At 39.5% G+C, this 12844-nt stretch overlaps 1 protein-coding gene across 1 annotated transcript in view; it reads right to left on the bottom strand.

Moving 5' to 3' along the window:
* itsn1 (intersectin 1 (SH3 domain protein)) overlaps nucleotides 1-12844 on the bottom strand; it is a gene marked incomplete in the record, with an annotated part of 125364 nt that overhangs the window by 90494 nt on the left and 22026 nt on the right. The window contains 13 exon segments of the mRNA XM_014022733.1: nucleotides 442-581; nucleotides 711-798; nucleotides 906-1046; nucleotides 1273-1422; nucleotides 3532-3654; nucleotides 3791-3930; nucleotides 8353-8447; nucleotides 8598-8735; nucleotides 8813-8876; nucleotides 9002-9102; nucleotides 10188-10266; nucleotides 10424-10609; nucleotides 12039-12199. Of these exon segments, the coding sequence (XP_013878187.1) occupies nucleotides 442-581; nucleotides 711-798; nucleotides 906-1046; nucleotides 1273-1422; nucleotides 3532-3654; nucleotides 3791-3930; nucleotides 8353-8447; nucleotides 8598-8735; nucleotides 8813-8876; nucleotides 9002-9102; nucleotides 10188-10266; nucleotides 10424-10609; nucleotides 12039-12199 (1606 nt within the window).

Here is a 12844-nt window from a genome sequence, read left to right as displayed (position 1 = left end):
CACACACACACACACACACACACACACACACACACACACACACACACTGGTGGTTGGCGGGTAGACAACAGATCTTTATCATAGGCCAGTTTTATATCATTTGTATCGCACATTCCTATTACAGAGTTGTAAATTAATTTTTAAGATTAATGACAGAAGTAATTGACTTATTAGCAATAAATGTGTGGTTTAATTATTGAAAAGGACAATAAAAGTTTTATATTATAAAAAATACAACCAAAAATGTAATAAAACCTTTTATGACATCCTGTAAGTGAATTCAGATTTGTGTTTGATTTTTTTGTCTTATGTTTTTACACTTGAAACTATTTTAAGTTTACTGTATATTACAGCTAGCCTGAATGTAGTGAAGCAGGTCCATTAGTAGTTGAGTTAAAGGAGAATAAAAGCACTGCTATGTGTAGAAAGACATTTATTTACCTTCAGCTGTGTGTTGAAGGCATCTATCTCCAGCAGTTTAGCTCTCGTTTCTCGTTCCACAGCATCGAGCTGCTCTCGAAGCTGCTGTCTGCTGCTCTCTTTCTGCTCAACGGCCTTCTGCAGCGAACACAGGCTGTCGTCTGCACACACAGCATGAGGCGTGAGGTAAACACGACATAAACAAGACATTTCATCTTCTCTTTAGGCGTATCATCTTATCAGAACGTGAAGGGTTAAGAAGATATAAAATAATGTCTGGAGTCACTCACGGTGCAGACTGCTTTGCTGAACTTGTTTTAACTGCTCATTCAGACTCTGTTTGTCAGGAATCAGCCTCCCCAGCCACTGTTGGGACTCCTGCACTCAACCACAACAACAATAAATAAATACACAGAATTTATGCTGGGTTTTTCCCAGTGAGGCATGAACTTGTGTATTTGTTTACTGACACTTTGTGTTTGTACCTGTAGCTGCTGCTGCAGCTGTGTGATCTCAGCTATGCGTGTCTCTCTGGTCTGATTGGTCTGCTCCATCTCTCTCCTCTGAGCCGACAGACGAAAGCGAACGTCCTTCAGTTTGCCCTCCAGCTGGTTCTTCTTGTCGTTCTGGAGAACAGAATATAGACCTGAGACTGACTCATCAGGCTGAGGGTGGTCTCTGTCCACTTTGACAAGCGTTTCCTGCAGATAGTTAGCTCTGACAGGAAGCTCCTGTTAGCTACGTCTTCAAGGATTTAATCTGGACTTAATCCAGATGCTTCTTCCTGAGTATGAGCACAAGATTCTACTGTTTGTGTAGGTGACTGAATGTTGAGACGAGACTTTAAATTACCAGAGCTTCCAGTTCAAACTCCAGGGTCTTCTTTCTGGCTTTGAGCAGGACGATACTTTCCTGCTCTCTGTTTCTTTGAGTCAGAAGCTCCTGGCGGCGCTGCCTCTCCCACTCCAGCTGCCGCTGCCGCTCTAACTCCCTCTTAGCAGCCTGGAAGACAAAAACTAAATCACAACACTGCAATACAGCATCAAGTACTGCAGACACACTCCAGCTAACACACACACACTTGTACCTCATAAACCCATATTTTCCACACATTGGAACATGAAACATATAAAATGTTTAAAATGAGACGGTGGTGACAGAAACACATCAAATCTAATTGACTGTTCCAGATGTTTCACTCTGAGAGGCATCTCCTCTTCTGTAAACATCTGGAACTGAGAGCAGCTCTGGAGGCTTTACAGAACGTGTTTGTGGGAGTGTTCCTGAGTCCATGCAGGGAGGTCCAGAACAGAACCAGACCTGTTTTTAATGCAGTGGACCATGAGGAACTGAAGGCCATGACCATGTAATATTGACTTTAAGCCTTTGAGCTCAGAGATTATCACAGATTATAATAATCAGTTGGTCAGATTATGACCTGGAGATGATGGAGATTCAAAGTCGTCACTGTTTTCTGCAGAGAAATGTTTTTCTGAATGACTTCCACTGGTTTTAGACTCAGTTTTTCTTCAGACTGCTGAACCTGTTTGAACTTCTGACAGATTCAGCTTCTCCACTGCTCTGACTGACCTGCTGATATTTATTAAACTGTTGTATTTATTCATCTATTATATGATCTGAAGTATAATATGATCATCATTGTTTCAGTCTTTGTGGTGCACCCGCTGCTGGGGAAACATTATTTGGAGACACACTAACGTAGGTGTGTTCTGCTGCAGAGCTGCAGAAAACCTGCAGTCAAAGTTTAAGCTTCTGCGTGTCACTGAAAAAAAAACCAACGCTCCCAGTAGTGACGTGCAGATCGATACTGAAATATCGATACTACCGTTACCAGAACTTTGTGTTCTAGAATTGATACTAAAATCAAAATATCGATACTTTGATACTTTAGTTATTTCACATAATGTTTATCATTAACAGGAAAATAGTGGAAAATAACTAAACTATTCAAATCTCATCTTAAACATGTGGTTGGAGGGAACTACTTTTTCTTCTGCTTGGGTAACACATGTGCACAGTGGCATGTGCTCCGTCAGTCACTCAGTCTGTACGTGTATGGCAGGTCATTTTAACATAAAATCTGCTTCTTTTGACTTTAATGAAATTCTAGATGAGGGGTTCCCAAACTTTTTCATGCCATGGCCCCCCAAACAGCATTAGTTCTGGACAAGGGCCTTCTTGCAAACAAACAATGCTACAAAATATACAAAGTAACAACTTTTAAAATATTTTTTCTCACTTTTATTTACTATTCAAAATTATTATATTTCTTAAGGATAAGAATATTAAATTGTGCTAAACGGTTCAATATTCCCGATACCAGTCAAATTTTACTTGGTATCAGTATTGGGAAGAAAACTGGCAGTATGGAACATCAGCATCATGGAGCAGGTTTGTAAAATATTAATGGATTTATAAAAACATGCAATAAAGTCCAAGTCTATTTTTTACATCACTGCGGTTAACAAGAAAAAAAAAAGTTTTTCTCCTCTGACTCCGGTGAGTGAACAACTACTGTTTACATGTTTCAGCATGAGACACTTACAACAGGAGGGCGGGGGCATATTTCACTTATACAAGAAAATATTGAAACTTATTGTGCTTGAACACTAAAAAAATGTATTTACTCCTGTGTATAATCCCCCCACAACACACACACACACACACACACACACTGAATGATATTGGGGGTTTTATATGTGAATAACAGCAAGTGGATGTAAAATATTTGTACCTCCTGTTCCTTCTGATGCTTTTGTTCTGACTTATTTGACGTAATGCTGCCATATGATTTGAAATAATTTATATTTTGTAATATAATTTATAAAAATGTTAGTAAGCATATATGTCTAAACTATGTTTCACTGTGAATAAAAAATGTTTTATGAGATTTACAAATCATTGCATTCTGTTTTAAATTACTTTTTATCAAACGTCTCAGATGTATAAATACTTGTTGTACTTTCTGTAAATGTTCCACAGTATAAATAACTGAGTCTTTTTGCAGTTATTAATATTCAGGCAGTGGTTGTGAGCTGCAGCTCCTGTTTAAAGACAGAAAGCTGTAAACTCTGTCCTCGTCCTGTTTACCTCTCTCCTCTCGATCTCCTTACGCCTCTCCTCTTCTCTGTGCCTCTCCAGCTCTCTCTGCTTCTCCAGCTGTTTCTCCAGTTCCTGCTGTCGCCTTCTTTCCTGTTCCAGACGCTCACGCTCCTGAAAACCAGTTCATCATTCATGTCCTTTACACTTTTACTCTTATTAACACACAAGAGATGATGTGTTGCACAGTCAGGCCTGTAAATGTTATGACAGTGACCATAAATCAATAGAAAATGTCAAGGTGATGGACCTTTCTCTCCTGTTCTTCTCGCTCCAGTGCAGCCAGCCTCTCCTGCTCTTTCCTCTGCTGCTCCTGAAGAGCCTGACGTCTCTTCTCCAACTCCAGGTTTCCTCGCTCAAAGTTTTCCCTCTTCTTATCCTCAAACGTCACTGAGGTCAGAACGGAAACAAGAAAACAACAACCTTTAAAGCAAATTCTTGCAAAACAGGACAAGTGACAAACATTAGCGGGATTCATTATTTCTGTACCAAAAATAAAACAAATGCTAATGCATGCTGTGTATCTGTCTGTTCAACCCATTTTACATGAAGTGAAGCAGCTGTGATGAAGACCACACATGACTTCTGTTCATCTTAAAGTCTGATGGTATTAATGAGTTGGGGTGTCCCGATCCCATACTGATATCGGTCCGATATCAGCCAAAAAGCAATTATGGGATTTTATCAGCCTGCATCTAAAATCTCTGATAAATAAGCACTCTGTCCATTCCAGCAGCCCACTGACTCCGCTCCAGCTTCTCTATCCAGCAGAGCCCATGTGATCACAACAAAATGCTGCGCTAACAAGTTAGCAAGCAGTAGGAGTGATGTTGGCAGTACTTTATTTTCATCAGAAACAGAGTTGAAGCTAAGTGCAAAGTTGTCACGCACAAGTTTTCTGTGGGGGCACAGAACCGTGTGAGTTTTAAACCGGAGAGACAACCAGGCTCTGCTCTCCACCCTGGCAGCAGCTTTGTGGTTCGTCTCGGTCCAGTGTGTCTCTATTTCCAACCTCACACAGCCATGCTGTTTCAGAACCTCCTCTCTGGTCCGGTTGGTGTTTCTATAAGCGAGTACAGCACACTTACAGTTTTGACATCAGCAGAATTCTGCCCGTGGATTAGCTCTGGGATTGATTGACAGAAGAAAGGAGAGTGCAGCTTTTGTTTTGGAATACGAGCGCGACATGGTGAGAGCAGTGATAAAAACTGTGTTCTAACAAGAGAGAGGCTAATCTCCACATGATGCTCACACTGTGGAAAGTGGAACTGCAGCAGTAAGAAAGGTAGCTATCAATTTAATTAACTGATTCTTACTATTTATTTTTTGCAATTGTTATTAGTGATGTTTAATCTGTTTACACACTTGTTTTAGTGAAAATTAAGTGCAATGATCATGTTGTTTTGGGCACAATCAGTAAAATTGGAGCTGTAGACTCTTAACTTTGAACAGTTGGACATTGGACAATAATGTGGGGTTTTGTTTTGTCCCCACCTTCAGTTTTTTCCACCATAAAGCAGTGTCAGGCTGACAGGTAGTAAAACAATAACTGGAGTGATTTTGTATTATTATTTTACACTTTAAATGTACATTTTGTTTTTATAATGTTTTATTTTTCAGGGTCTTCTAATTTATTTATTAAATTGTAGAATGTTCTTCAGTTTAAAATATATGTGATCCATTGGTTGAAAATAAATGGGTCAGTTTTTCTCATACCAACTCTTTTTCACTGTTTGACTTGATCAAGACTTTTCTAAGATTTCACACTACAAAATAGGTAAAAGTGTGTGATTCATTCTGATATGGTATCGGGTCAATATATTGGTATCGCCAATTCTCTAAGTTGCAATATTTGTATCGTATTGGAAGTGAAAAAGTTGTATTGTGACACCTCTAATAATGACACAGACAGATGATATTTTGTGCAGGTGAACACTGGTGTAAAAACAAAAGCAGTCTGTCACAGAACCTTTACATTTATGTTTAGTCTTGCACACTCAGCACATTATTGTAACGTATTCTGTGGGGGCTGGTCCTCAGAATGGGGTGTTGTCTGCGGGCAGTTTCGTGGAAAGTAGGAGGGTACAAGCTCAACATTTCCTCAGGCTCTGAGACATAAACAACTTTAAAGCTAAGTTTTTCAACAAAAAAAATCTGTGAGATTGTCTTTAGGTCTGTTTTCATGATGCAAATGAGGCCATTTTTTGTAATTTACAGACAATCAGTACAACATGACATGTACAGTATGAACATTATTGTGTTGAAACTGAAGTTAGTTTAGGATTTTCACACTTTTATACTCTTGAACATGAAGTGCGAGGCAGTGATTGGTCCATGCCGGTGTTCGGACGTTCTGTGCTACCCATCACTCCATCCTACCTTGTGGCAATGCACAGATCGATGTTATGTCACAGGTTGCTTACTCAACAGATTACATGTTGATATGCGCTACCTGTAGAAGTTTCATTTAATAAATTTAAATTCATTAAATTAATAAATTATACAAACCCCAAAACCAGAAAAGTTGGCACGTTGTGTAAATCATAAATAAAAACAAAATACAATGACTTGCAAATCTTTTTCAACCCATATTCAGCTGAATAGAATGCAAAGACAATATATTAAATGTTCGAACGGAGAAACTTTATTTTGTTTTGCAAATAACCATTAACTTAGAATTTAATGGCAGCAACATATTGCAAAAAAGGTGGCACAGGGACATTTTTACCACTGTGTTACATCGCCTTTCTTTTTAACAACACTCAGTAAACGTTTGGGAACTGAGGAGACCAATTTTTGAAGCTTTTCAGGTGGAATTCTTCCCCATTCTTGCTTGATGTACAGCTTAAGTTGTTCAACAGTCCGGGGTCTCCGTTGTCGTATTTTACGTTTCATAATGCGCCACACATTTTCAATGGGGGACAGGTCTGGACTGCAGGCAGGCCAGGGGAGGACCCGCACTCTTTTGCTACGAAGCCACGCTGTTGTAACACGTGCAGAATGTGGCTTGGCATTGTCTTGCTGAAATAAGCAGGGGCGTCCATGAAAAAGACGTCGCTTGGATGGCAGCATATGTTGCTCCAAAACCTGTATGTACCTTTCAGCATTAATGGTGCCTTCACAGATGTGTAAGTTACCCATGCCTTGGGCACTAATGCACCCCCATACCATCACAGATGCTGGCTTTTGAACTTTGCGCCTATAACAGTCCGGATGGTTCTTTTCCTCTTTGGTCCGKAAGACACGACGTCCACAGTTTCCAAAGACAATTTGAAATGTGGACTCATCAGACCACAGAACACTTTTCCACTTTGCATCAGTCCATCTTAGATGAGCTCGGGCCCAGCAAAGCCGGCGGCGTTTCTGGATCTBGTTGATAAATGGCTTTTGCTTTGCATAGTAGAGCTTTAACTTGCACTTACAGATGTAGCGACGAACTGTAGTTACTGACAGTGGTTTTCTGAAGTATTCCTGAGCCCATGTGGTGATATCCTTTACACATTGATGTCGGTTTTTGATGCAGTACTGCCTGAGGGATCAAAGGTCACGGGCATTCAATGTTGGTTTTCGGCCTTGCCCCTTACGTGTACTGATTTCTCCAGATTCTCTGAACCTTTTGATGATATTAYGGACCGTAGATGGTGAAATTCCTAAATTCCTTGCAATAGCTCGTTGAGAAAAGTTGTTCTTGAACTGTTCGACAATTTGCCCACGCATTTGTTCACAAAGTGGTGACCCTCGCCCCATCCTATGTGAATGACTGAGCATGACAAGGAAGCTGCTTTTATACCCAATCATGGCACCCACCTGTTCCCAATTAGCATGTTCACCTGTGGGATATTCCAAATAAGTGTTTGATGAGCATTCCTCAAATTTCTCTGTCTTCTTTGTCACTTGTGCCAGCWTTTTTGAAACATGTTGCAGGCATCAAATTCCAAATGAGCTAATAATTGCAAAAAATAAAGTTTACCAGTTCGAACGTTAGGTATGTGGTCTTTGCAGTGTGTTCAACTGAATATAGGTTGAAAATGATTTGCAAGTCATTGTATTCTGTTTTTATTTACGATTTAGACAACGTGCCAACTTTTCTGGTTTTGGGGTTTGTATATATAAATGTATGTATGTATGTATGTATTTGGTGTGGTGTATAGTTTTTGTTTTTAAAAGGTTTGGAAGGCGATATTCTTGTGATTATTAGCTCTTAAGGTTTTCATTGTGTATAGTAATTGTTCCAGTGCTATGCTAAGCATAACTCCTAAGCTTCCACTTCAGTAACACCGTTATTCAAAGAATTTTATCTGATTATCATATTTCTGTAAACATGACTGTAGCAGTTTTCCATGGAAAGCATTGACAGTTAGACCTAGCTATCAAGCCGCGAGGTAGCACATACTGTATCGTCAGAACACCGGGGTTTGGTAGCGTCATCCAGGATCAGCTTTGTGGCATAGCAAAGTGTAGTAAATCAGCTCTAAGACTGACATTAAAGAGTTACTCTGACACTTCACTTAAAGTCAACCTGAGAAACTTGAATAATGACTTTTAGGCTCAGCTTTTAGCTAAGAATTGTTTTACACTTAAGCCCATTCTTAAGAGTAATTCTAAGAAGTTTGATAAATACAGGCCCTGGTTATTTATTTTACTGCAGATTTCTTGGCAGTGACTAGTATTTAGGTGTTTTTATGCAACAGCTAAGAGAAGTTTAGTGCTGCTGTGGTGAAGTCTGAGATTTACATTGATTAAAATGCTTGATGGCTGAAGAAAGCTGAGGAAGGCTAACTTCCTGTTTGACCACTAATAAAACTAAATCACCTGGTAATTTCTTGTCCTGGTTGCTCTCAGTCTCCTCCTCGATCTCCTCCTGGACACTCTTCTGGTCCGACTGAACGCTGTCGCTTCGTACTCGCCTTTAAAACACAAAAATCATTCATACAGTAACTGAACTCTTAACACCGTTCATTTTACCACAGATCAGTTTAAATTAAAATAAAAATACAGCTAAAACTTGCATGAACCATTATGATCCTGTTCTTTACATTTCTCAAACACTTGTCTACCTGAACGTTGGTGGGAGGTAATCTGGTGGTAACACTGGAGGCAGCGGTAAACCTGACATAGCCATATCTATGAGGTGCATAGCCAAGATAAACTCTTCAGCTGTTAGTTTTCCATCCTGGTCGATGTCTGATAAACTCCTTAGGGAGATAAAAAAATTATATTTGTAATTTTTTTTATTTTGTTGCTTGTTTATAGTTTGTGTTCATTTACTGACCATATCGTGGCCAGCTGAGTCTGTGGAAGACTGGACTGCATCAGGATAGTGCGAGCCTGGGGTCCTGAACAACAAGCACACGAGACAAACAAAGTTACACGTTTAAAACCCCTGAAAAACAAACTTATAATAATAACTGCACATCATCTGTCAGTGATGGTCAGTAAATATGATCATAAGTTTAAGTACCAGTGAGGTATCCACTCATCATCTTGTCATGGGAGTTAAAAAGTTGTCTGTACTTCAGCCTGGACGACTGAGGGACTGCCCAATCAGAGGGGGGCTGAGGCCTGGGAAATAAATAAATAAATAAATAGATAAATAAATAAACAAACAAACACTGATGTGACTTGTGAAAAATACAGAAGCAAAGTGTTCTGATGATGTCTACGCAACCAGCTGACAGTTGCACAGATTTGATGAGTAAATTAAATGCAAGTCAGTCATGCAAGAACCGTTGGTACGCACAGATTTGTTCTTAAGTTGTGCGTACGAGTGATTTAAGAGAATTTGTGACATTCACCAATGTTTTCRTATTCTAAGATTTTYTTCAGATACGAACAAAATTCAGGAGTGGTCCAGACCTGTCGTATATTTTACCAGCAGTCAGTCTGCTGTTATCCAGACAGATTTTCTTCACTAATAACTTTATATTTCATTAGTTTGAAAATATTTTGAGTTGAAAATAAATCACACTCCATAATTATGTTGACAACAACTTATTCTGTTTGAATTGGAATTATAATTTTAAATGTAACAATGTAGACTAACGGTGTGCGACTGCTCTTCTTCTGAATAAATGAAAACTATGTAACACAGTTGTTTCCACTGAAATTAAAAATATTTGACCAAAGGAAAACCGGAGCAGGACTACAGAGAGATGAATATGATTTAGATCTTTATTTCTGTGACTGTACGACCCACATTAACAGCAGCTCCTTTTATTCCACAGTTGACGCTGCTAAAAATGACAGATTTTCTTTTCTGGATCTCTGAGAGCAGAACTTCAATCTCTGAACTTGTAAAGTTTTTCTTTTTTACTTTGTGATGTCATTTATAAATGGACACTTCCTGGTATGTGGGGCAGGAAACATAGCCTTGTATGGTGTGTTTAGGGTGATAATTATGCTAATCTCCTCTCTCGTGCACGAGCAGCTGATACACATTCATCAGTTTATGCAGCTCATTTACACACTTTTCCTGAAGATAGAAGAGTTTGTTGAATCTGACGTGACATGTTCGTACGAACCCTTTGTACGAACAAAAGTAAGATAAATTTAGGATAAGAATATGAAAATGTTCTGGCATGCGGCCCACTGTCTCCACCACTTGATGTCATTTTAACTGCACAGGTCTCTTGGACTCGTTGACCCACCCGGCAGCATCGAACGAGGAGCCTTTCTGCAGCTTGGTGCTGGAACGATTAAACGAAGCGGTTTTGTTCACAGGAGGAGCTGAGAAAACCAGAGAAGAGAAGCTTTTAGACTGACGTCAAACACTCTGCTTCATAAACAATATTTAAAAAAGCTAAAACCCATTTTTGTACAGAAGAAAATCTTGTGTTGTGTTAACAGAAGCTTAGACTAAACACAAACAGAGACGTTCTCTTACCGTGGTGAGGGAAGCCTGAGATGGGGGGCAGCATGGCTGTGGAAGGAGCTCCGTTGGCGATGGGCGGTGGGAGGGGAGGTGGTACAGATGAAACCAGAGGGGGAGACACCCCAACAGGAAGAGGAGGCAGGGGGAGAGGAGGCACGCCTGGCAGAGGGGCTGGGATGGGGGCCATAGGGGGCAAGCCTGGAAGGAGAACGAGGTCCAGAAGTAATGATCAGACAGATTCAGTCTTATGAAGAATTAAACTGTAGCTGCGTTTCCATTACAAATGTGCTCAAAACCTTGTTGATATTCTGTTAATGTAAAAAAAACACAGTTTTGCAACTGCGGTGTTTCCGTTAAAGGGGACCTATTATGCAAAATTCACTTTTTTAAAGGTTTTTTTACTCAACTTTGGGTATGTACTTAAAAAAACAGTCCTAGGACCAAAAAAATGCACCCATGTGCATATTTACTGTAAGTAAATGTATTTTTAATGTGTATTAATGACAAGTTTTACACTTCCATCATTTTGTGATGTCACAAGCCGTACGATAACCCACCAGAACCTGCATTCAGCCCCTTACCTAGCAACCCCCGGGTGAGACTCCACCTCCTCAGTATAAAAAGGCGTCACTGTGTTGTTGTGTATTGTGTAGCTCATTTCACAAGAAGTCTCCAATAAGGCAATGGGTAGAGTGTTGGACCAGAGAGTGGGAGACCAGGGTTTGAGACCAGCACGGACCTTCTAACCTTACCTCAGCTTAGAAGGCAGAGGGTGTCGGTCTTTTCTGCTCAGATTCAGCTAGCGGAGCATGAAGTTAATGTTTACTCACAATGCTAATGCTCTCTTACTCTCTGGCGCTCAAGAGGTAGAGGAGCCAAATGTCTGGCTCACTGCTGCCAACTAGTGGTCAGAGGCTGAACTACAACATAAAAATGAACAGTTGGCAGGAAAGTTGACATTTTAAAGCTTAATAAAAAATCGATACAGGGCTTTAGAATATCGATACAGTATCGGGAAATGAAATATCGCGATTTCAGTGTATCGATATTTTTTACACCCCTACACAGAGAGGTAGGTTACATTATGTCTCACTCAACCCTTTTAAAATGTGGTATTAGAAACAGTCAAACATTAAATAAATGTGAAATTTATCAGCACTTCTGTAGAAAATTTGACCTACAACTATCTCTGGACACTATATTGCCCACAAAAAGGGAAAAACCCTGTGAAAAATGGGATTTTAAAACAAGTTATGTTGTTTTTCTTTCAGCTGCTCCTACCTGCAGGGGTCACCACAGCGAGCAAACTTACATGAATGATTTGTAAATGTTTTACTGCGGATGTCCACCCTGACACAACCTGGGCTGGAACCTGCAGCACTGACCACCAAGCTACCATGGCCCCTTATTACACTAAATAAATAAAACAAATTCTACAATTATCTGTGTTTTATTGTGATGGAATTTAGTTTTTTATTATTTTAGTGCCTCACATGATTAATACTTATTACTCTGTATCAGCAAGTACTCTAATGCAAGTACTTGTATTTGGGTTGAAATAATGTGGTATTGGTACATCTCTATTTAAAACACGGCACACAGGTGCAGCATGACTTCTGGGTCTTACCAAAGCCAGTGGGTGGGGGTAAAGTTAGTGGAGGTTGTTTCATGCTGGGGGGAAGCGTCGGGGGCAGAGGGTGACCCTGGAGTTTGAGTTTGATGAGCTTCATGGCGATGGAGAACTCATGGATGTCCATACGGCCATCACTGTTCATATCAGCCAGAGCCCTAATGATACACGGAAAAACTTTAGTTTAACACAACATAGTAAAAAAATATTATAAACAGGTCTGTAAGCTACCACATAATGACTTGATCTCTCCCAGCAACACTTTCCAGATCATCAAACAGTAAATATTTCATGTACCTCAGTGCAAATCAAAGAGTTTGAAAATTAAACAATCTGAATGACTGTTATCAACTGATGACAGTCAAAAACTGTCCATCTTACCAAGTTTTAAAACATTATATTGGTCAAAAGTCTTTTTGATCTTGTTTTCAGACTGATTTACTAAACAAGAACTGGTTGTGTAAGAATAATCATCTTGTTTTCAGAATGAGTAAGATTATTTGTCTTGTTAGTCTGAAAATTTGACTCAAATTAAGTCAAAAAATTCTGCCAGTGGAGTATGAAAATTTTACTTGGTAAGATTCTTGAAATAAGAAAAAAAAATGAGTCAAATCAAGTATTTCAAGAATCTTACCAAGTAAAATTTTCATACTCCACTGGCAGAATTTTTTGACTTAATTTGAGTCAAATTTTCAGACTGATGGTGTGTTCACACCGAATACGATTTCAGCATCAGGTTTACATACAAAGTCTATGGTGGACGCGCTTCAATCAACGTCAAGAAGTGCTGCGGCGCCTCAAGC

The sequence above is a fragment of the Austrofundulus limnaeus genome, unplaced genomic scaffold (assembly GCF_001266775.1).
Source record: "Austrofundulus limnaeus strain Quisiro unplaced genomic scaffold, Austrofundulus_limnaeus-1.0 Scaffold340, whole genome shotgun sequence".
Lineage (NCBI taxonomy): Eukaryota > Metazoa > Chordata > Actinopteri > Cyprinodontiformes > Rivulidae > Austrofundulus > Austrofundulus limnaeus.
Note: the sequence above shows the minus strand (reverse complement) of the source record. Positions and strands in the feature narration are given on the sequence as shown.